The sequence below is a fragment of the Spinacia oleracea genome, chromosome 6 (assembly GCF_020520425.1).
Source record: "Spinacia oleracea cultivar Varoflay chromosome 6, BTI_SOV_V1, whole genome shotgun sequence".
NCBI lineage: Eukaryota > Viridiplantae > Streptophyta > Magnoliopsida > Caryophyllales > Amaranthaceae > Spinacia > Spinacia oleracea.
In genome coordinates this window covers 148,194,238-148,218,607 of record NC_079492.1, presented here as the reverse complement: position 1 = coordinate 148,218,607, position 24,370 = coordinate 148,194,238, and the positions used below count along the sequence as shown (strand labels likewise).

The window sequence follows — 24,370 nt, the reverse complement described above, 5'->3', positions numbered from 1 at the left end:
CAAAACCTTAATTTTATTATGTTTGTATGACAACTCAAATTATTGGCCTGAAATACGTCACAATTTTAGTTATTAGGTTATTAAAAATTAAAAATTAAAAATTAAAAATTAAAAATTAAAAATTAAAAATTAAAAATTAAAAATTAAAAATTAAAAATTAAAAATTAAAAATTAAAAATTAAAAATTAAAACACCACAATTATTGGTGTGAACATAGTACTATATGATGTTCAATTGTTTATGAGAGCAAAAGGACCCACAAATTTGGAATTTTGGAGGAGCACTCTAGACAAGCAAACTCGTCAGCCTTTCGGTGTTGCAGAATTGGACTGCGTTGTCCCCCTTTCTTCAGTTCTTCCCTTCCCCCATCACCTATATATACCATCTTCCTCCCTCTCTTTCTTTTCCCTCTTACACTCACCTTTCTCACTTTCTCTCTCCTCTCATCATTTTTCTTCCCTGTAACCGCAATTCTGCACTTTTTGCCGCCAATTTTTGGTTAAATTAACTAACTTTGAAGTTTGAACCATTTTTAGCTTCTGGGACTGCAAAAAGGTTTAAACTTTGATAATTTTAGCTGGTTTTAATCCAGTTTAAACTTGTGGGTATTGCTCAAACTTTAGGGTTCTGTTGTAATTTGAAGCAAACACCTGCATTTCATTTCATTGGTTATAATTGGTGAATTAGTGGGGGGATAATTTCTTGACCCACTGAAGGACTTTGCCAGAAAATGATATTGTCGTATAAAGGATGCATCTTATGGGAGATTTTTGCAATTCTTGAGGCTAAATTCTGTATTTGGAAAAGCTTCTATTTCTGGATATTTAAAATTGTAAACAGGGAGTATTATATATCATGGGCACTTAGCTATAGATTTTGACACCCACCAACTGTTTGTAGATTTGCTTCTGTGAGTGACTCTACTTTTTGTGTCTGTTTCTACTTTCTTTCCCCCATTTTCTAGAGGTAAACTAAACTTGATAGTTTTAGACCCTTCTTAGAAGCATAGTGTGTGACATAATGGAAGGTTCTACATTGCCGCCTGGTTTTCGGTTTCATCCCACAGATGAAGAGTTGGTTGGTTACTACTTGAAAAGGAAGGTTCAAGGGGAAGAAATCGAGCTTGAAGTGATTCCTGTGATTGATTTTTATAAGTTTGATCCTTGGGAATTACCAGGTAAAATAGTTCATTATCAATCTTGTTTTAACAGATTTTGTCAATTGCAAATCTTTTTGGTTTGGAATTCAAATGAAGCCTGCTATACTACAAGAAAGAGCATGTTTTTCATGAATTTAATTTGTATTGTCTGTCCCTATCAACTTTAGATTACATACTAGATTGATTTTTCAAGTGGGGCATCAAACTTTCTACTTCTAAAGCCAATTAATTGGGCTTTCTTTTAAGTTTGATCCTTGGGAATTACCAGGTAAAAACAGTTCATTACCAATCTTGTTATAATAGTTAAATTTTGAGATTATACTAGGCAGATTTTGTAAATTGCAAATCTATTTGGTTTGAAATTCTTTTGAAGCATGTTTGGGTGTTTGAGTCTCCCAACAAGAGTTTCTGCATACAACGAGGCTCAAAACCGACACCTTCCTTAAGCAACATCAAACTGCTTACCACTTGAGCTAACTCTAGGTTGGTTGGTTTGAAATTCAAATGAAACCTGCTACACTAATTGAAAGCATGTTTTTCATGAATTTAATATGTATTATCTGTCCCTATCAACTTTAGATTACATACTGTGAAACTAGATTAATTTTTGGGTGGGGCATCAAACTTTCTACTTCTAAAGCCAATTCAAACGGCTTTCTTTTTTTTATTCTTCACTTGCATTACATAAGAAACATTTAACAAAGTAAAAAAAAGTTCTTTGATCCCTTTTCACATTATTGATTATGTTGTTTAACATGAACTGCAGACAAATCATTTCTTCCCAAACGCGATATGGAGTGGTTCTTTTTCTATCCTAGGGACAAGAAATACCCAAATGGCTCACGCTCGAATAGAGCCACCCGGGCTGGCTACTGGAAAGCCACAGGGAAAGACCGGAAAGTGGTGTGTGAATCCTCTATGACTGGCTACCGGAAGACCCTTGTTTTCTATCAAGGCCGTGCTCCTTTAGGAAGTAGAACTGATTGGGTGATGCATGAGTATCGCCTTTGTGATGAAATGTCACCAAATTCTCAAGTAAGAAACTCAAAAACTATTGCTATATACTCCCTCTGTCCCATTTCTATAGTCCTGTTTCTATTTTGGGCATCCCCAAATTATAGTCGTGTTTCTATTTTTGGCCATTAATTTTCCAACTTTCCCATGCACTATATTAATTAAAAATGCATTAAAGACCTCCCCGTGTACTATATTCCATTTCCCCCGTGTACTTTATTTCCTTTTACGTGTACTATATTCTATTTTCTCATACAAATCAATTATCAATGTACTATATTTCAATTCCCATACACTATATTCCAGTTTTCTTTAAACCCATGGTTTGAGTCAAACAAGACTATAAAAATGGGACGGAGGGAGTAGTATATACCTTCAATTCAAATGCAGTTCAGCTGCTGAACTATGTATATTAACATCAATCCCTTTGTGTGATATTCCTTCTAGGGGACATTTGCCTTGTGCCGTGTTGTTAAAAGGAGCGGCTTTAACGAACAGGTGAAAGGTAAAAGAGTTGGACGTAGTTCAAGCAGTAAAGAGCTCTTGAGCATCTCCAGTGACAATCAGGACAACAGCAGCAACTACTCCACCCCTGTTTCTTCTCCTTACATAACACCAAGGGCAGATTTTGAAACAACAGCATCATTGAGCTCGCAGTCTCCAAGCATGTGGGTTTCGCCTGATCTGATTCTTGATTCCTCCACTGTAAGAAATTCTAGGTTCTTTTTGAAGGTTTATTTCCTCCACTGTAAGAATTGGACTCTTTGTTGATGGGATATATGTTCTTTTGGTGTTTTATGATGCAGGAATACTCGCAAGGGAAAAGAATGGCAACTGAATACTTCCCACAATGTGACTTTCAGAATCCAATTACTTCATGGCAGCCTTATCAACAACAACAAGGTATTTCCCCAAGTTCCTCGTATGCAACTTTCACAGAGATTGAACATGTTGATGATCTTACTCAAATTGGCTGCATCTCACCCTTCTCTACTAATATGGATTACATGGAATATGGTGGAAATGTGGGTATGCTATATGATGGATATGACACAATTAACCCCCTAAGCTATCAAAATCCCTTCTGAACCAAAAAAAAAAAAAACAAAAAAGAATCCCTTTGGTATGATGTTTTCTGTACTGCGAATGAGAGATTTGAAGTGTTTGCTGGAACATTAACTGGTCTTTGTGGCTCAAGATTATGACTGCTTAAGCAAGTCTATTGGAATCAGTTTATCTTTCAATGTTATATAATATGTAAAGTCATCCAAGACAACGTCTTTTTAGTGTGCTCTTGGATTTCATACTAGAAGTTTGAACCTACAATATGCTTGTAACTTGTAAGGGTATATCAGTTCACTACTTATTATGTGTTCGTAGTCTTCAAATCTGTAGGAATATCCTTGTGACAATCACTTTTACAGATTGCCTTCAGAGATAATATATGTTGGTCCTTGTATGTCATGGCTTGATTTTCCTTTTATGGTTGTAAAATAAGCTTCATTGATAGAAGCTGCTTGTACAATTTTAGCTGTTTGAATATTTGTTCACCTGATTTTCTAGTAATATATAAGCATTATTTTCCGTGATTCTAATTATCAACAAGCCTGTCTGTCTGTGAGGCTGTCTAGTGTCTACTTCAACATGACCTTTTGCAATCTAATAAGGCAAAGTATTCCTTCGGCCTGTTTCAGGAAAATTAAACCGAGTACAATGAAATGATACATGGTAATAGTATTGCTGATCACTGATCACTGATCACCACAAGTTATCATCAGTTGTATACACCCGAGTGTACCACAAACTGTAATTGTCTCATGCACCTTGTAGAACATAGTCTCATTGAATCTCCTTCTGAACCAACATAATTGTGGAGTTGGTGGGGAACTCACCTTGTGACTTGGAGATCACAGGGTTGAGCCCCATCAACTGCAAAATGCTTGGGAGTTGCTCAAGCGAAGACCTGCGTAGCTGTACTGGTTAACCTGTGATGGGTGTTAATTCAGTAGGGTTCCTTCTTCTTACCTAGTAAAAAAATAAAAAAAAATTGAATCTACCTTTTGGAACATAATCTTCTAGGTACATCCCGGTGTAGGTAAAATTTGTAAGTGATCATTACTAAAGCAATACATCAATATGGTGCATGTTTTGCTATCATAGGTTGATGGTGAATACCGTGAATTAGACTGTCTGAGTGAACTAATTTCCTTGGAGCTTTGTATGTTTTAATTGTAAATCTTTTGAGTAATGAAATTGAACTGACCTTATGTAGCTGCAAATTCTTACTGTGCAGATCATATATTTCCCCTGATATGTATAATTTCTGAGAAAATCTCTAGACCAATCATCAAAAGAAAATAACCAAATGTTGTTACTTTGCTTAAATTGAATGGTATAGTGAAGACAATCTAGACCATATGTCCCTGTACTAATGCTCTCATTTCGAGGAATAGAAAATGGAAGCCTGCGCGTATGTTTGCACAGCCTGTCTCAATCATTGAATGATAAAATTATACAGCACTTCACTAAGAAAAGCAACATTTTGGACTGTTATTTTCTGACTTTTTCCCTGTTACTCGGATACTAAGTATGAATGCTGTTTGAAAGAAAAAAAGTCTTCAAATTAACGGTCCTTCAGCTTTTCGTGTTATTTTTTCTCACAGTTATCAACATATTGTGATAAGAATTTGCATCTACATGCTTTATCTCTTCCTTTCCTTTTTGTCTCATTCCTTATCATTTACAAGTTTTACATAGTACTCCCTCCCAAATATCCCTTTGTGTTTCTTGGTTTCTTCTCTTTTTTTTCTTTGGCGTGTCCCCTTTTATTTTGTTTGTGTTAGAAAGTTAGTTGTATTATTGACTGATTCTGGCACGAACTTGGAATGACGCATTTAGCAGAACTCTGGTCATCTGGTGTACTGTTAGTCTGTTACTGCAGCCCTGCAGGTATTACTTAAGATTAAGGGCCAGCTAATAGTTTCTGTATATCTTCTGTACAAAATACTATTGTATACAGAGTAGAAATGCAGGTATAGTTCCTCGCACTTGTCATCTTAAGTATCAACCTATTGTGTCAGACACAGTTATGTGTTCAAGAATCAGACTCGTCCATATAAATACAAATTCATGTTTTTGGTCCAAAATAAAGTGTCAAGTTTCCAAAATCATGTTTCGGGAGAGATTTGAGTAAGATTGGTATCAACACCCTTAACTAATATAGTCCTCAACTAAGTCATAATGCTGTTTCTCTCATTACAGAATTTCATCATGACTTGCTTGTGAAATCTCTGGTATATCTGAAATGGAAGAGACCGACTTATGATGAATAATTATTCACATAATTTATAACCCTGCCTTTCCTAGGTGGTTGCAGGTAACTTGCAGCCCTCAGAATCATAAGTTGCAGGCCGTCTGCAGTAGTGGTGCACGAAAAAGGTGGCATTTTTGTTAAAGCTATTGCTTTTACCTTTGCATTGTGACTAAACACTAACCGGCACCCCATTGTGATCAATGTATGAATGCAAGGTTCAGTAAAGCACTAGTTGCTGTCATTTTCAGCTTCACCCATCCATGTCTTCTTTGCCTTTCTTTTATCTTTATTTTACCCCACCTCCCCTCATATCGAAAAAATAATTTTCTGCAATAAGCTTTATGATTTCTTTATTAAAGTTCACGTGTTCTAAGGCTCCGGTTGGTATGGTGTAAAATATTTTCCAAGGGAAAACACAATTCTAAACTAGTTTTCCTCTGTTTGGTTCCTTAAAAGAAAATGGGAGAAGATGGTGAAGATTGAGAGGAAGAAGGGAGAGAGAGGAAGAAGGGAGAGGGAGATAAGCAGGAAAGGTGGAAAAGTGGTTTCCCTCCCTTTCAAATGGAAAAAAAGGTTTTTCCACCTTTGAGGGAGTTATGGAACATTATTTTCCATTCCTTGCCAAACCAAACAACGTAAAATGATTTAAAGGGGGGAAATCGTTTTCCATGAAAACGTTTTACACCCTACCAAACGGAGCCTAAATTCTAATGCATCTGAGTAATCAGACATGCTGAACAGAAAAACAGGACGTTCTGTACAAACGTGTTGCACATTTTTTTGGTATCACCAGACTTGTTTTGCACTTCTGCTGATGACTGCCTGACTGAGTGACTGATAAGATTTTTTTTTTCCCCAAAATTCTACAGACTTACAGGTGTGAACACAATGTTTACTGTGTAGAATTTTGAACTTCATGTCAAAGATCAATTCGTTAGTGGACGAGTAAAAAGCGATGCAGCAACTCGTTGATGTCATAAAAGGCGCTGCTGCCATTGGATGATCACTCAGGCAAGTTATATCATATTCTCTATTGTTTGAAGTTTCCTCATTATTCCATTTTCCCACCCCTTCTTTTCAATAATTCTTCTTTTAGCAAGAATCTGATATAAAAGAAATTGCAAGTAATCAACTTTAATTAAAAGCACTGTAAAAGAGCTACATCACTAATCTCTTTTCTTCAAAACCCTGTTTAAGATTCTTCTAAGTTTGATACGCCGTCCTCTAAGAACTCTAATCACCCTACTACTAAAAGTCATGGAATATGTTTGGGAAACCCCCTTTTGCCACATCCTTCATGCCAATTTATGTTGTCCTTTTCATGGATTTTGTTTAATCTTCTGAGATTATATAAAGAGAATTCAGGTTTCAGATTAATCAGAGTGTCATCCTATCATTTCGGATGATGTTATATGTACTTATAACTCTTAATCATTTTAGTAATGTTGTGACCTTTTCTGTTATTAGTTTATGCGCGAAAGTAAAGAGCTGCTAACTCCGTTTCAAATTGATCTTTACACATTCCGTTTTAGCGCGTTTCATAATGTTCTTTACATTATGTTTTATGCTTCCTCCGTCCCGTATTGCTTGCACCATTTTGACTTTTTGCTCTATTCACATAATTTACTTTGTCCATATTTTATTTCTAGTATATGAAAACAGATGTTAGTATGTAACAAAAGCTTTTGGGTAAGACCGTCTAACGGTTAGACCACTTTTTTGGTAATAACTAAATTAGTGTAAAATATAACTAAAAGTAATAAAATCATAACTAATTGAATAACAAAATAGTTAAGGTATAAAAACAAATAGTTAAATTTATGAGTTGAATAGTTAATATTTTCGAACAAACTTATTAATAACCAAAACTCATAAAATCTTAACTAATTGATCTCATTGATTAACTAATCAGTTTCATTGTTTAACTTATAGGTTCGGTTGCATAACTAACCGGTTTTGTTGCTTAACTAATTGAATTTCAAATTTAACTAATTAGTTTCACCGGTTAACTAATTAGTTAAAGTGCATGTATAAAAGTGGTCTAACCGTTAGACCGTCTTTCCTAAAAGTTTGTAATTTAGATATATCGGTAGTTAAAGTTGTGCATTGGCAAGCGTGTCCAATCAAATTGAGGCAAGTAATTTGGGACAGAAGAGTAATATTTTTGGACATGAAAATTTACTACCTTACCTTTCTTACCCCAAAATATTTACAATTCACACATTCTTATTTACAATGGGTGTACAAAAAATATTGTACACCGGAGTAAAAGTTAACTCAAAATGCCTAAAAGTTAAGCTTATATATATGTAAAAGTTATCTAATTTTTTCATTTTAGTAAAACTTATTTCTTCAAAATCACTAATAATGTATAAAATTAATCATTTAACCCTTTAAAATATTTATCTATCAATTTTATTTTTACTAATATAAAAGTTAATCAAAACTAGGTTAAAGTTACAAAAAAAAGGGTTAAAGTTATCTTGGTGTACAATAAATTTATTGTACACCTTGTGCGCGCAAGACCTTTTGTCTACAATTTCATACTCATTTTCATTTTATTCATTTTTTTTCTTACACACACTCACATTTTTACACATTTATCTTACTGTATCAATATTTTATTATATCCAACTAATCTTTTCATTGTTGTTTTAATCTTTGTGCAAATAGTAACCGTAAATATTTTTATGAAACGGAGGTAGTATCTTTAAAGAAAGCACCTGAAATTTGTCAGAACCAGGAAATATAAATCTCTGAACTCTCTTCATTCTTTGATAAATAACTTGCTTTACAAAGAAGATAACATACAATTACAGAATTCATTAGTATAATCTTGCAATATCTGGACTGCAGAAAACTAAAACATCCTCAAGAGTTGCACTGGATTCATCCCCAAAAATGGACTCTTTTCCATCAGACCTCTTAGCATAAGACAACCCCAACCTAGACTTAGCTTGCCTTAGATCACCTGCACCTGAACTTGAATCAGGCCCTGTAAACACACCCATGACAGGCGTAAGGGGCGGGCCGATGAGCAGCCCGTCAGACCCAAACTGTGGGCCCCCACGAGCATAATCGAAAAGGGCAGCTCCACTGCCCCCAACTTTGGGCAGTATTACAGGGTCAGGATTCCCATCCTCTTGCCAGTAAAAGAGGAATGCATCAAAAGTGTCATAGTAATCATCTGTACTTCTGTAACCTTCCGGGTTGAATGCCCCGAATTTGAAAGGCTTGTTTGTATACCCTATTATAACACAAGGACCCTTGAAGTCACAGAAGTTGTGGAAGTTAACTGCATTAAATCCATCTATGCTGGCTCTGTAACAGCATTTCAGCTCCCTTCCTGTCAGTCAATATTCACAACAAATTATATTAATAGGAACTAAGATCAAGTTTAGGCCCAGTTCTGTTCATCTTATTTCCACTTATTTCAGGAAAAATAAGTTCAGTTAATTTCAGATAAGATAATATAAGTTCAGGAAAAATAGGGTTGACCAAGTATAATTTATAACTAAAATAAGTTTTGATAAGTTCAGATAGGTTCAAATAAGATAAGTTCAGAAAAAATAAGTGAAAATCAGTTGAATTATAAGTTACTGAGAGAAACTCGAACCCGACCTGAACCGAACCCGAATGACCTAAACTCGATCCGAAGTATGAACCCCCTCTACTAAAATGAAGGTTTTGAGAAGGTCCAGATGTGTGTAACGTTATTTCTAACCAGTCGATATAGAACAATATGTAATACATATGAATTCGAATTCAAAAATATGATGCATTTTGATGAGGGAAAAGATAATACCACTTAGAAATGTTTTGGAGACCAAAGAAGGTGAAAAGGGAAGATCAATGTCATGGTATTTAGGTTGTGACCTCTCATCAACTTTGTTTTTGCCAAAGTTCCATCCAAATAAGTTCCTTGGGCTTCCTCTCCACCTGTAGAATACTGTGTTGGAGACACAACAAGCCATTAAATTTTTTTTCCAGATAGTCAGTCAGTGAGAGCTGACCACCCATTTTTATTCTTTGAAATAATATCAACAAATATCTTATCTTTATGACTTTATGTGTCTTGTTAATTTTTCAGTGTCATTTTACTTTTTTTTGGCTATTACTCCCTCCGTATTTTTTTAAGAGATACACTTGCCTTTTCCGGCCGTATTTTTTTAAGAGATACACTTGCCATTTTTGGTAACTTATCAACCCCACCACCTAATTAAAGAATATATCTACTACACCTTTTGGCCCACCATCCAATTTAAAAAATAATTTTACAACTACACCCACCCCACCCCCACCCCCACTTGTTCAAAAGGACATGGTCCCCATAGTACTTACTTATTAAAATATCTACCCCAACTCCACTTCTTTTATTCTTCTTAAGAACCGTGCCCAACCAAGTGTATCTCTTAAAAAAATACGGAGGGAGTACTAGATTGATGGTCTGCGTAGGATTCAAATTATCCCCCTCCTTCATTTGTAATTTGTATCACTATTGTGGTCAGTCGCAAAAAAAAAAAAAAAAAAAAGAAGATGATGATGATTTGATGTTATAGGTATGTAATAACATGTTCGAAAATGATAAAGGTCGCAACATGCGACCTTTAAGCCGTGTCACAATGATGACATGGCATGCTTATGTGTCACGATTTAAATTGGAAATTAAAATATTTAACTTATATATTCTATTATACATGTTTCATAAAAAAGTAGGAAAATCTTAATATTCTAATTTGTTTCTTTCTTTATATTGATTACCTTATTTACATACTCCCTCCGTCCCAGATTAGTTGTTACACTTTCCTTTTTCGGCCGTCCCAAATTAGTTGTTACACTTCTAAATTAGGAATGATCCCACGATTATTATATTGTCTCTCTCTTCCCACTAAAGTTTTTTTTGTCCCCACACCCTCTCTCATTCAATTAAAAAAATACCCCACTAACTCCTATCACATCTACTTTTTCAATAAAATAATAATTGATAACCAAACAACCACTTATCACCTAAAACTTTGTGCACAGGTAAGTGTAACAACTAATCTGGGACAGAGGGAGTATTTTTATAGTAAAAATATTGCATTGATAGTAAAAATATTATGATGACGCATAGCCTACATGGCGCATATATGTACCAATTAAACTCCGACACGTAAGATTGCGACAACTAAATGTTGTCGTAACTTGCGACCTTTATCATCACCCTAACATGTTAGTGGCAGATCTTGGCTAAAAAGAAATTGAGAGGGCAAGATTTAAAAAATCCACCATCTTTTTCAATATGACGTACTTGGTTAATACTTACAACATTTTATAGAGACGAGGAATTTTGTCTCTAAATACTCCAAAACCATCTCAAAATGATGTTTAGAGACGGAAATAGGGAATTGTTTTGTCAGCGCGTCTCCTGTGAGACCAGTCACACCATCAACTTGATGGTGTGACGAGCGCGAAACCAATAGCGTACCTCCCCTAAAACTAAAAAAAAAAGTAACAGATCTAAACTATAGAAGTAACATACCTAAAGTAAAAAAGTGCCTCCTCTAAAATTATATTATAAAAAAAAGTAACATGTCTAAACTATAGAAGTAACATACCTAAACTAAAAATGTACCTCCCCTAAAACTATTCCGTATAAAAAAAAAGTAACATGTCTAAACTATAGAAGTAACATACCTAAACTAAGAAGGTACTCCCCTAAAACTACTCCGTATAAAAAAAGTAACATGTATAAACTATAGAAGTAACATACCTAAACTAAAAAAAGTACCTCCTCTCAAATTATATTAAAAAAAAAAAGTAACATGTCTAAACTATAGAAGTAACATACCTAAACTAAGAAGGTATCTCCCCTAAAACTACTCCTTATAAAAAAAGTAACATGTATAAACTATAGAAGTAACATACCTAAACTAAAAAAAGTACCTCCTCTAAAATTATAAAAAAAAGTAACATGTCTAAACTATAGAAGTAACATACCTAAATTCGTAAGTGTGAACTGGTCTCACCATCAGTTGATGGTGAGGACAGTCTCATATAAGAATTTGGGTTGTTTTGTTGTTGAAAAAGAGGGATAAGACTTTAAATAAAACAAAAGCTAGCCAAATTACTCGTTATAGAAAGGAAGTAAATAGCTACTAAAGTTATAATTTTGATTATGCATCAACCTTTTCCCTTGTGTAAGTAATTCACGTAATTTTTTACTTCAGACAATCTTGAACGATCATTTACTTTAGACAATCTTAACTAAACCAAATTTAATCATAACTAAACCATTTACTTTAGACAATATTGTAATTACTGTACGGTGTTAATAAGAATTTATAGTTGCTCTAGACGTTAGCGACGAATTCAATTCATAGGGAAGCTAAATTAGAGATAATTGAATCTACACACAATATGATTGCATAGCAGTAGATATTTACTACGGAGTGGTTTAATTAGGACTAGTAATAGTAGTATCATTGATCGATACATTGATGTAAATTAAATTAACACGTTTTATGTAAATTAAATTAACACGTTTTGACGTCAAATTTTCATTTATTTATCAAACAACTCCAACTTTCGTAAACTCAAATTATGGCGAATTTTTTGGATCTTCATATTGTTGCCCGCTCTGATAATGTTTTATTTATGTTTTATTGCAGCACTATTTAGTCGTCGACAAGAAATTATTTCATTAATGTCAGAAAATCCCGTCTTTAGTGAAGACATTTCCTCACTACGAGATATTATATCATTAACGGTGGAAAATCCCGTCGCGAAATGCCAATAATCGTTGATTAATGACGGGATTTTCTGTCGCGAACCCATCATAAAAGGGAGCCGCCGTTAATGAAAAATCGCGTCGTTAATCCGTTGTAAAAGGCATTTGCGGCAGTTGTTTCCGTCTTTGTTTGATTTTTTAGCCCCGCCGCAAAAGGCTTTTGCGACAGAATTTTTAACCCGTCTTAATTAGGTTGTCATTAAAGATACAAATTCTTAAAATGCCTGTTGCTAACCCGTTATAAAAGGAGCTTTCGTTGATGAAAAATTTCGCTGCTACCCCGTCGTAAAAAACATTTGCGACGATTGTTCCCGTCTTTGTTTAGTTGTTAGCCTCGTCGCAAAAGTTTTTACCACGGAAATTTTTTGCCCGTCATTTTTGGATTGTCATTAATGATTCAAATTGATATTTTTAATGGTCACAAATCCGTCTTTTATGTGAATTTTCTTTTCGTCAGGTATTTAGACCCGTCATAACCTCGACTAAAAAAATCTAATAATTAATCAAATGACTAACATGATATTTGCGACGAATAGTCAATTATGACAACCCCATTCACGACGGGTTTGTGACGGGTAATCCCATCGTTATTGTTCTTTTACGACAAAAAATCTTGATAATAATACGTTTTCTTGTAATGTTAATATTTATGTACAAACCAGAACGTTGTAATTCTGAAGAAAAAAAAAAACGGAGGGAGTACTTTAGTCAGTATGTATTCCGTAGTATGTACTATGTACAACAACTCATAAGACTCCTAATGGCAATTTGCACATGCCTCACACTCCACGCAACTTATTTAATTAAATACTTAATTAATCTCAAGTACTAATTACACTACAAAAAAAAAAAAAAAAATCTTTAACTGACATGGCTGTTTATGACGGGCTCAAATCTCATTTTTTATATGAAAATTCTACAACATGGTGTTTAGCTAGACCCATCACTCGTAACATATAGTCCAAAAAAATCTAATAAATTAAATGACCAACATGATATTTGTATGCGACGGGGTTGTTAATTATGATACCCCTTTCATGGCAGGATTACGACGGCTAATCCCATCATAATTATTATTTTTACGAGAGAAATACTATTTCTGATAGTGTAAAATTAATTAACGTAATTAATAATCATGAGCATCTGCATGATCTTACGAATTACGTACGCAATAATATATATATTTATGTCTCCAGTTGATTTGGAACGACAACAAAAGAGAAATAATAAGGAAAGGATTCAATTCGGTAATTATATTATTAAAAGGTCTTGCGCGTACAAGGTGTATAATAAATTTATTGTACACCAAGATAACTTTAACCCTTTTATTTGTAACTTTAACCTAGTTTTGATTAATTTTTATATTAGTAAAAAAAATTGATAGATAAATATTTTAAAGGGTTAAATGATCAATTTTATACATTATTAGTGATTTTGAAGAAATAAGTTTTACTAAAATGGAAAAAAAAATCACTTAAAAATAGATAACTTCTACATATACGTAGTATAAGCTTAACTTTTAAGCATTTTGGGTTAACTTTTATTTCGGTGTACAATATTTATTGTACATCCATTGTAAATAAGAATTTGTGTTTGGAGGAATTTGAGATTTTTTTTAATTTTAAAACCATTATTATGCCACGTGTAGGTTTTCGGGTGTCACGTGTGCAAGTCAATGCCTGAAAATTGGGTCAACTCTAATAAACCGGCAAAAGGTCCTAGTAAACAACAAGAAAAAAAGTTTAAGGTCCCAAAATGCCACTTTTCTTATATAAGGTCATTTCTCACACAAACAACCTTATAAAATGTCCTTTCTAACAAAAAATCCTAAAATTAATGAACGTAATTAAGGCTTTATTTGGTTGGCAGGAATTGGAAGGAAAAGAAAAGAAAGAAAAGGAAAAATAATGTTTCCTGTATTTGGTACAAATAACTACTACTCCGTACACGGGAAGTGGAAGTAAATGAATGGAATTGAAAGGAAAGCTCCTTTATAAAAATTTCACTTTCCTTTCCTCCCAAAATTGGAGGAATTTGGAAGGAAAGAGAAAATTAAAAGCTGTCATTATATTTCCTTTCTCTTCCATTCATTTCTTTCCGTTAAACCAAACACAGGAAAATAAAATCTATTTTCCTTCCCTTCTTTTCCCTTTCTTTCTTTTTTCTTCCTTTCCTTTACTAATAATGAATCAAATAGGACCTAATAATCATGAATATATGCATGATCTTACTAAGTACGTACGCATGCAGTAGTATATATATATATTTTTATGTCGCCAGTTGATTTGGAATGACAACCAAAGAGAAAAAATGAAAGGATTCAATTCGGTAATTATATTTAGAATGAGTGTTTTAAAGAAGCTTTGGTTACTAATAATGGCAATAATCCCAAGTTGGATTTTAAACACCCCGTTATTTCTGTATCTGAAAAAGAAACAAAGACAAGCACAGAAAGAAGCATTTGTAAAAATGCTTTCATCAACCTTTAGGTTTGATGACATTATTGAAGATGGTGATGTTAAGCTGCCAAAGGGGCTTCAACCCGAGTTGATGCCCCGACACGTGGCTGTGATATTGGATGGGAGTAGGAGGTGGGCTAAGAAGAGAGGATTTCTCCCTGTTGAGGGCTATGAGGCTGGTGTTGCTGCTTTAGGGGAGTTTCTTCTTTTGTGTCAAAGATGGAAGATTCCTATTGTCTCGCTTTTTATGTTCTCCTCTGAGAATTGGCTTCGCCCTAAGGTGACTACCTAGGTTGCAGGGAAACGTGAAACGGAAACGGAGAAACGAGGAAACGACAATTTTTAAAATTATAAGATACGGGGAAACGGCATTTAATATAAAAAATAATTAAAATAATAATTTAGATGAAATGTTTCCTACATAAAATAAATTACCTTGTTGTTGTTGTTGTTGTTTGTACAGGAGGAAGTTGATTTCTTGTTCGAGCTATTCGAAGGATCTTTAAGGTATTATTTACTACGCACTTGTCGTAGGTAAGAATTGAACAAACATCAATCTTTAGTTTAGCAATGTTCATATATAGGGGTGCAAACGAGTCGAGCCGAGTTTTACCCTGTTCATGTTCATGTTCGTTTAACTTATGCGAGCTCGAGCCTGAACCCGAGCTTTTAACCTAGCTCAAAAATTTGTTCAAGCTCAGTTTGTTTAAAAGATTTTGTGTTCGCGAGCTGTTCGTGAACGGCTCATTTATTAATCGAGCTGAGTTTATAAACGAGCTTTTTTCATGAACGAGCGAGCTTTTTTAAACGAGCTTTAGAGTATAACCACTTGAAAATCTAAGAAATTATAATCATATCTAATAATAAAGATTAAAGTACATTACTTTATTCGATAAACAAACTAATAATTTAGAAAGAGTCAAAGAGCACTAATTTAGCAATTAAAATTTTATTTCAAAATATTTTTATTCTATTATAGATTTCAAAAGTCAAAAACATGATTTTTATTTATATTTGCAAAACGTATATATGGTAAAATATGATACATGACATAACTAGACGAACTTGTTCACGGACATAAATGAACGAGCATACCTATGTTCATGTTCAAGCTCGTTTATTAAGCGAGCTTCAAAAGTTGTTCAAGCTCGGCTCGTTTAATAAATGAACGAACATGAACGAGCTTTAAACAAGCCCGAGCCCGAGCCCGAGTAGTTTATTGACCGGCTCGGCTCATTTGCACCCCTATAATCATATATATTTTTTTCAATAAATGTCCTGTTAGTGTATTATGGGACGTATGGCAAAGGGAATACTACAAAATTAAATATTCTAAACAAATTATTAAATTTTGTAAACAGATTTGGCGGACGAGTATCAGTGATTGGAGATACATTTACACTACCCAATTCTTTACAAAAAGCAATTGAAGAAATAGAAGAGCAAACAAAAGACAACAACAACGGAATTCATCTTGTTTTAGCAATAAGTTACAGTGGCCAAAATGATATATTACATGCTTGTCAAATCATTGCAACAAAAGTCAAAGATGGTCTTCTTCAACCTGAGGATATAACCAAAGCTTTCTTTCAACAACATCTTCAAACTAATGTTACCGACATTCCATTACCTGATTTGATCATTCGAACCAGTGGCGAATTACGAATCAGTAATTTCTTTCTTTGGCAATCAGCTTACAGTGAGATGTATTTCACTGATACACTATGGCCTGATTTTGGAGAATGTGAATTTGTTAAGGCATTACGCTCTTATCAGAAAAGAGCAAGACGCTTTGGCAAAGCATGATAGCAATCAGTGGCGTATCCAGCATTTTAAAATAGGGTAAACACTATTCAGACTATACTATGTACGTACTACGTATATAATAAAATAAACTAGTTATGGTGTATATTCAGACTATACTATATATATATATATATATATATATATATAAGACGTATATTTGCTGAAATATTAGAGCTCCACGTAGGAAATTGATTAGTTTCGGCCAATAAAAAATAAGATTTCTAATTTATTTTTGAATTAAAAATATCGAGTGCCACGTAGAAAATTAATTAGTGCCACATAGATATTTTAATTAATTAATTGCTAATATATACAATTCCATCCAAAATAAAACACTCTAGTAATTAAAAAAAATCTAAAATAAAATTCATCCAAATCGAACACTAATCTAAAATAAAATTCAATCTAAAATCGAACATTAATCCAATATTAGAGCGTTATGTAGGAAATGTCAATGAAAAATAAGATTTTGAAATTATTTTTGAATTAAAAGTAGAGTGCTATGTAGATAAATAATTAGGTGCCACGTAGATATTTTTATTAATTAATTATTAAATATTTCACATATACAATTTCATCCAAAATCAAACACTCTGATAATTAAAAAATAAATCCAAAATGAAAAAATAATCTAATCTAATATATAAAATATAGCAGTTGGTATATATAAGAGTCTTATTTTAATTTAACAATTTATAGAATCCGTGAAGTGCACGGGCTAAAATCTAGTTAAAAATATTAATAGGAATTGATATGTAGTAACAAATTACTCCATATAAAATTATATTTCCTCTGTTTACCTTAAGTTGATTCACAAACGGTTCATTTGACCGTTGTTGGTGATTTGTTAGATTTATCTCAATATGTATTTTTAAAATAATATTTTCTTATCATTTTTACATATTGATAATTAAAAATTTTAAGGGTTAAAGTAAAGTGCAATAATCCAAACGTAGCAACTAAAAGTGAATTTAGGAAGTAAGGGTTTGGTATAATTTGACTTTATGTACGTTTATGAGTTAGAAAGTGGTTGATTTCTAACATTAATTCTTTCAAGTATACAACAATGGGTCCATAGCTCAGTGGTAGAGCAATTGACTGCAGATCAATAGGTCACCGGTTCGAACCCGGTTGGGCCCTTAATTGGAATTTTTGGTTTTTTTTCGGTGCTCCATGTTTTCACAAAACACACAAGACTTGAATCACTTAACTAATAGAAATTTCCAGAAATCATCAATAACTTTTACCAAATAATTATACTCCAACTTTTTAATCAAATAGTTTCTACTATTATTAACTCTACTCTCCAATCTAATATTTATACTTTCCAGTCATATAGTTTTTTTTCTTTTTTTAATGCCGAGATCAGTAGTGTTACGCGTAGGGAAGTCTCATAGGAGACCTATTCTTCTACGAATTCCACACTAATCAAGTACAAATTTGATACGGTTCGCGCTAAAAAGAAAAGTACAATTGATGCATACCAAGTACAACTTGTAACAGGTCTATATGATCAATTATTCAATTATGAAAACCATCAACGAGTTGTCAAAAAAAAACCATCAACAACAATGAGACTCAGAAAGAGAAGCAGTCTGATCTCCTCCAATTCCCCATAACCTCCAATATCTGTTTCTGGGTTGGTATACTACTACAGTTTACAACTACAAGTATTATTTATCATCATAAATCAATACAAAAAGATCAGCACTAAATACCATTGCACAACTATTAGAGGAAACAACAATTTACCATGAGAGATTTAACATAAACTTTCCCTTCTCAACAAGGTTCTGTAATATATACCATATAAAGTTTCTGTATAGTCAGACAAACTGGTAACTGGTAAACCATGTCGAAACACCTTCCCAGTGACTTATTTCATAGCATTTCATGCTTCAATATTTTGAAAACAGAACCACATTAACGGTTTTTATTTATTTACATACAAGTTTTCCTGCAGATTTGCAATCACCGGTAAAAGTTCTTCGCTGTGCTGTAAAAAGTTCAGCAACAAACTGTGTGAACGCGTCTATGAGCTGGCACCAAACACACGTATCCTCTGTTCAATGGGACACCGGCAACACGGGCAAGTCTCTTTACCCTTCTTTCCATAATCCTCGCCACAATTCGCACACATTACTTGATGCGCGCAAGGAAGGAAAACAACAGAGACTTCCTCTTTCATACAAATCAAGCACTCTCTCTCTGATTCTGACCCTTCTTCCTTCTCGGGTTCATCCAATTCCCGAAGAAGAAGCCTTGCAATAGTTTCCCCTTCATTTTTCGGGATACCTGTAACAAAAGCGTCTGATGAATCATGATTTGGTTCAATGAGATGTGCACTACTTGCTTTAAGGCGGGAAAGTTCCTGCTCGAGCCTTTGGAGATCATCCTTGTGACGCTGGAAGTCTATATCTATCCTTAAACGCAAGGCTTCAACCTTTCTTTTGTTGTTTCCCTCTGTTGCTTCTTTGGAACGCCTTTCTTCCTCCACTTGGGTCACTGCAAGATCCTTTTCCTTCACTTCCTTCTTCCACTTTGCCTGTCATGATATACTTGATTTAGTACATGGATATTTTGAGCTAACTTCCGCTCGGTTCTGTTCGACTTATTTTGACTTATTTCAGACAAAATAAGTTCAGATACGTTTAATTAATATAAGTTGAGAAAAATTAAGTTTTTTTCAGACATTTTCACACACAAATAAGTCTATTTCAGACTAAATAACTATTTTCCAGATAAAGATAAGTTAATATAAGTTCAGATAATACAAGTTCAGTCAAAATAAATCGAATAGAACAACCAGCTAGAGGAGAAAAGACACCGCCCTTCAAAACACTTGGTACACTAGCAATAAGTAACTCAAAATATGAAGCAACTGGCCGAAACAAGGACAAACAGGGCAAAAACTAGAAAATAAAGCACACCTACACAGCATTGAAGTATTGAACCCACATGTGCATTACAATGTTAAATTAGATGATGCCTTCATACAAATGCTTCGATCGGAGTTGGATCCAGTGAAAAGGTTCACTTAAAACTCGATATTGATACCACAATTTACATATAATCACAAGATCAAGTATGGAAATCAAAACATTGACCTCCGGAAAGATAATGAAATCATACCAATAATGACAGGGGAAAGTGTCTCTGCTTTTTTAACTGATCTAAAATGCATATTATTGGAGAAAATACCTCAGAAATGCAATTGCTATACTGTCTAACTGTTCCATTCAATTGTTAAATGAACAAATTCTTTTACAATAGCTAATGTCAACATCTAGACCAATGCATGTACATCTGTATCAACTGTTTATTACTCCCTCCGTCTCTTTTTGTTCTTTACGTTTTCCTTTTTTGGTAAATCAAAATGTTCTTTACATTTCCTTTTATATTATCACGTAAATGACTTAGTATTCTATCAAAATTTGTGTCCAATTATTATTTTAACCAATTAAATTCATTGGGTTATTTAATCTCTCACACTTTTCCATTGGGACATTAAAATTTTCTCATTTTCCAATATCTGAATTTTGATAAAAGTGAAAACATTATAAATAAACGTAAATTATCTTGTTTAAATAAATAAATTTGAGGAATCTCGATGCAAATTAGTTAATCGTTAAAACGCGTGAAAAATACAAAACGTAAAGAACAAAAAGAGACGGAGGGAGTATTAGTGAAGGAAAATACCAGGAAATTGCATAACCATAAAAATTAATTATTTAAAAAAAATCACAACACAAATGAGTGCAAGAGAAAAATTACATGTATGTGGAATAAAGGAAGATAACTATTATAATAGAGTAAAAGGTTCAGAAAAATCAGACATCTTTCCTCTATTCCTTCATTTTTGGTTGATTAAGAGTAAATCAGGGACCGTTTTTTTATAATGTTCAATTCACGTTCAAGTACACAACTTGAATACCAAATTAGCTTCCTATCAGCATCCACACAATATAAAGAGCATAGTAGAATAAACCCTTTCCCTCATTAACATTAACAATATGCTTGACAATAGAAATATCTGTAGATCGCATTTCTTTGTCATTTAGTCAATACAGAAATTTGAAAATAAGAAGACAGACACTAGCTTGATGTAAGAAGGCAGGGCGAGGTGCGCTAAATAGAAGAAAATAAGACATAATCTGAACATGTACAATCACCATTTTTGTGTCCATCAGATATCTTAAACACGGAATTGAAAAACCCTGAGAAACTAGCTAACTAACTTTCCTAATGGATAATTTTCTTGCTAGAATCTCAAACATCTCAAGCTCCACCTACCCCCTTCCTATAATAAATAAGAGAAAATAAAATGAAAAGAGTGTTCTATACTGAAAACCATAAAAAACAGAGAACACTATGCACATTTGTGAACTTTCCATGTGTAAATTGACCTTCGGGTGTTATACAGGACATGATGTAAGGCAGGAAGGTAGGTTATGAATATGGCTTCAAAAATCATAAAGCAACAGTTACTAGAAGAAGAGTTCCTTCCTATCATAATCCTTCAACCATCAAACTTGCCAAGGGTTATCTATACAGTCTTACCAAGCAGAATCAATTTTGAGTAAACTGAAAAGAGAGTTCTGTCCAAGAACAATAGGCTGTCAATTTCCAGAAATTTTACTACTATTAAACCAAAACAAAGCAGTTAGAATGAGAAATTCCATTGCATGGAAAAGCAGCACTGCCAGACTCGCGTCAAATAACGAAGTACCTTCGGAAGATCGTGGAGAGAGTGTAAATAGGCATGGAAAAAACCCATCACGGCAACAGTTCACTGATAAAGAGTATTAGCGGGCAGAAGTGGGCAGGGAAATAAATGTGCACATACAAACAGAACAAGAATATATGCAATGATTACATGTAAACACACCTCAGCTTCCTTTTGAGCTGCAATAATCTGCAGAAACTGCTGTTGCAAGTCAGAAATCTTCTGTTTTTCAGCAGCAATTTCCTCCTGCATCTTCATTTTCTGTTTCTCCCACGCCAGGAGTCTTTTCAAACACTTCTTCTCTCGCTTTGCAACCTCCAAACACGTTGTGACTGACTCTGATGCACTCAACTTAGAAGCCTCCATTTCAGCTCTAATTTCCGCATTCTCAACCTCGAGCTGTCTAACAGCTGCATTTGCACGGTCAACCTCACCGCTAGCCTTCCTCAGTGCATTCTCCATTTCAGATAACCTCTTCATTGTTGAATCTTCCAGGGTTTGCTTACCCTTTTTTACCCTCTGAGTCTCCTCCCTCTCAGTTCTTAATGTCTTAAGTTCTGTCAAATCACTGCTAAGCTTTCTAGCAGCTTGCATCGCCTTCTGGTGAGCCCATTCCTTACGCTCATTCACCTGCTTCTCTAAATCCTTCACTTGATGCAACAAAGTTACAATCATATCATCCTTCTGTTCCTCCGTAACACTCTCTAAATTTTCACCAAGATTCAAATCTCGAAATTTACTCATGATAGAATTCACATTGTCTTGGTTGTTATCATTAGATTCCACACACGGCTCACTTGGCACATCAACAGCTGGTACGGTTTCTTTTGATGAATTCCCACTAACTGCAGGGCTAGTACAAGGTTGAGGTTGAACTTGTAACTTCTGTTTAGAGCGGTACCCAGCAGCAAACGCTGCAACATTCCTCTTCAACAAGGACTTCAAAGAAGGATTGAGATTAAACCTCTTAGCAAAATCAATCTCTCTCTCAATGCTCGCTTCTGAACACGAGAAAAGTCCACCAAACCCACTAACAGGAAGGTCCGAATCAGGTCCATTTCCGAAACCCCAACCCCCATGGAATTTACACAACCCAGGGGTGACACTAACTCCAGAGCCAGAGGGTGGTTTGGTACTAACACTTTCCGCACTTTTCACTGCATTACTACCACACACATTACTAGGTGAGGAAAGCATAGGAATTTCAATAGTACTCGCCCTACCCACATGGAGATCACTCATAAGAAGGCACCACATTGCATCACCTCGACTCAAATTGGGGCGAACTTGCTGCAACAAACAAATCATACCCGCGAGGGAATACTCCTCCAAATTGGTCAAATCCGGAAAAATAAGGTCGGACTGCTCAGGACCCCCATCATTTCCACAACACCCACTATTTAAATAAGCCAATGTATTTTGCAAGATATTAGTCAAGACATCCATACTCCCATAGCAATGCCCATTCTTCAACACCCCTTTCAACGCAACCTCCTCATTATACCCTAAAGCAATAAGCTTTGAAACCGCCTCGTTATACAAAAACTCCAATTGCTTCAACAAAATTTCCTCTAATTGATCCTCGGTACAATAACCCCATCCACACTCTTCAAAACTAGGGCTCTGGGTATTACTAGAATTTGGGTTAGAGTTATTGTTATTATTAGGGTTTGAAACACTATTTTGCATAGAATCATTAAAACCCATGTTAAATGCCCATGGTTTAAACCCAGATTCAAGCACAGATTTAGCTAGTGCTGAATTTCTTTCATTAAAAACACTTTCAATAAAAGCATTTTGATGATGATGAAGATTATCAACATCTGTGTTTGTGGGTTTCATCGATCGTGATCTTCTACTCGTTCTAATGTGCTTTTCCCTCACAGTACAGCCCATTTTTTCAACAGAAAATTATAAATTACAAAAAGAAAAACCCCACTATTTGGACTGAGCTAAAAAGGGGCAAAAACAATAAAGATTCAATCAAAAAGAACAAAGATTGAATTTCTTTATGCAATTTCTTCCAATTTGATGCAAATTGGACGGAATTACAGGGGGATTTATATAAAAGAGAAATTGAAAATAAAGTTTGGGGAAATTCAAATTGAGGCGAATGAATGAACTCACAGATGAGAGGATCTTCAACTAATTTGTGGTCCGATGTTGTATGAAGCTGCGCATGGACAAACCCCGCAAAAGTGTGCGTGAGAGGGTATACGAACGAGAGAGAATATATATGTGGGCAAATGGGTTGGTGAGTGAGACTTTAGGGGTGATTTTTATTTTCTTTTTAGTGGTATGGAAATACGATGGTTGTGGGACGGGCCGGCCATACACGAATAAAGCCTGACACGGACCAGGCACGAAAAAACATTGACCGGCACGAGCAGGAATTTGTGGGTCGGGTTGGGTTAGGGTCGGAATTTTTTGAAAAAAGCATGACTCGGTTTGACATGACCAATCACGCTAAATTTAGTAAAATTAGGTTTAGGCACGACGGTCTAACCTAGCTCGACACGAGAGCTTGTGGCCCTATACCTTATTTTGAAATTTTCGTCCCGGTGCGGTCCGACTCCATGTAGATTGAGTTTTATGTGGGTCGGGCCCGTTCATGCTCGTGGACTCAGTCCGATGCCCGGCCCGACCTACTGTCATCTTTATATGGAGGTAGTGAGTAAGGTCTTCAAAAATAGTTTGCTCCGACAGACATCCAACAAATATCAAAGTGACCTGGAAAAAGTTTGTGCATTTAATTCGTATAAGAATAATGACTAAGCGCAAAAAATATCTGATTAGACCAGATCAGTAACTGGTCGATGATCAGTTTTGACAATCCTTGTGAGTCGAGACTCTAAGAAACTCGTAAAGACGATGAACAATAATGTTGACAGAATTGATCCCGGACTTGATTTTCCCCCTCAAAATCCGGAATAACTTAATTTGCCGAATGAATTAGAGAAAGTGCAATATTGTTGTGTTTTTAATTGAATTGTGGAGGGTTTTTTTTGTCACTTGAATACCTTTGCGGAATGGATCGAGTATAATAAAAACATATTATGAACTAAGATAATTAACTAAGTACCTTGGCATGTATTTTGTGACCCGTGATAGCGAGATAGCCCTA

General features: G+C 34.6%; 4 protein-coding genes and 1 non-coding gene across 9 annotated transcripts; 3 read left to right on the top strand and 2 right to left on the bottom strand.

Annotated features, from left to right (window-relative positions):
- The first annotated feature begins 291 nt into the window (after positions 1 to 291).
- On the top strand, positions 292 to 7,116 carry LOC110792398 (NAC domain-containing protein 71). Of its 4 annotated transcripts, none has more exons than XR_002534399.2 (6): positions 292 to 1,177; positions 1,926 to 2,194; positions 2,621 to 2,878; positions 2,980 to 3,076; positions 5,540 to 5,611; positions 6,356 to 7,116. XR_002534399.2 is itself a non-coding variant. In XM_021997207.2 (6 exons), the coding sequence occupies exons 1-5, from the start codon at positions 1,021 to 1,023 to the stop codon at positions 5,573 to 5,575; spliced, it is 807 nt and encodes a 268-aa protein (XP_021852899.1). In that variant the 5' UTR covers positions 292 to 1,020; the 3' UTR covers positions 5,576 to 5,611; positions 6,356 to 7,103. The 4 variants fall into 4 exon arrangements, 3 of the variants coding, with proteins under 3 accessions (XP_021852899.1, XP_021852891.1, XP_056687680.1); XM_021997207.2 differs by having other exon boundaries at positions 5,550 to 5,611; positions 6,356 to 7,103; XM_021997199.2 differs by lacking the exons at positions 5,540 to 5,611; positions 6,356 to 7,116 and having other exon boundaries at positions 294 to 1,177; positions 2,980 to 3,632.
- A 1,119-nt stretch (positions 7,117 to 8,235) lies between these two features.
- On the bottom strand, positions 8,236 to 9,512 carry LOC110790951 (uncharacterized). Its single transcript, XM_021995701.2, has 2 exons — positions 9,292 to 9,512; positions 8,236 to 8,832 (listed from the first exon to the last, which is right to left on the bottom strand). Exons 1-2 carry the CDS (start codon positions 9,458 to 9,460, stop codon positions 8,312 to 8,314), a joined length of 690 nt encoding a protein of 229 aa, XP_021851393.1. The 5' UTR covers positions 9,461 to 9,512; the 3' UTR covers positions 8,236 to 8,311.
- A 4,632-nt stretch (positions 9,513 to 14,144) lies between these two features.
- LOC110790712 (cis-prenyltransferase 4, chloroplastic-like) lies at positions 14,145 to 16,631 on the top strand. 2 transcript variants are annotated; one of them, XM_021995489.2, is made up of 3 exons: positions 14,145 to 14,994; positions 15,178 to 15,248; positions 16,076 to 16,631. In XM_021995489.2, the coding sequence occupies exons 1-3, from the start codon at positions 14,566 to 14,568 to the stop codon at positions 16,518 to 16,520; spliced, it is 945 nt and encodes a 314-aa protein (XP_021851181.2). In that variant the 5' UTR covers positions 14,145 to 14,565; the 3' UTR covers positions 16,521 to 16,631. The 2 variants fall into 2 exon arrangements, 1 of the variants encoding a protein (XP_021851181.2); XR_008924313.1 differs by lacking the exon at positions 14,145 to 14,994 and having other exon boundaries at positions 15,028 to 15,221; positions 16,076 to 16,214.
- Positions 16,632 to 17,588: 957 nt separating this feature from the next.
- Positions 17,589 to 17,660, top strand: TRNAC-GCA (transfer RNA cysteine (anticodon GCA)). The gene has a single exon. It is a non-coding gene; the product is annotated as a tRNA-Cys (tRNA).
- A 591-nt stretch (positions 17,661 to 18,251) lies between these two features.
- LOC110792420 (MND1-interacting protein 1) lies at positions 18,252 to 23,507 on the bottom strand. The gene is made up of 2 exons (XM_021997227.2): positions 21,409 to 23,507; positions 18,252 to 19,065 (listed from the first exon to the last, which is right to left on the bottom strand). Exons 1-2 carry the CDS (start codon positions 23,140 to 23,142, stop codon positions 18,553 to 18,555), a joined length of 2,247 nt encoding a protein of 748 aa, XP_021852919.1. The 5' UTR covers positions 23,143 to 23,507; the 3' UTR covers positions 18,252 to 18,552.
- Positions 23,508 to 24,370: the final 863 nt, after the last annotated feature.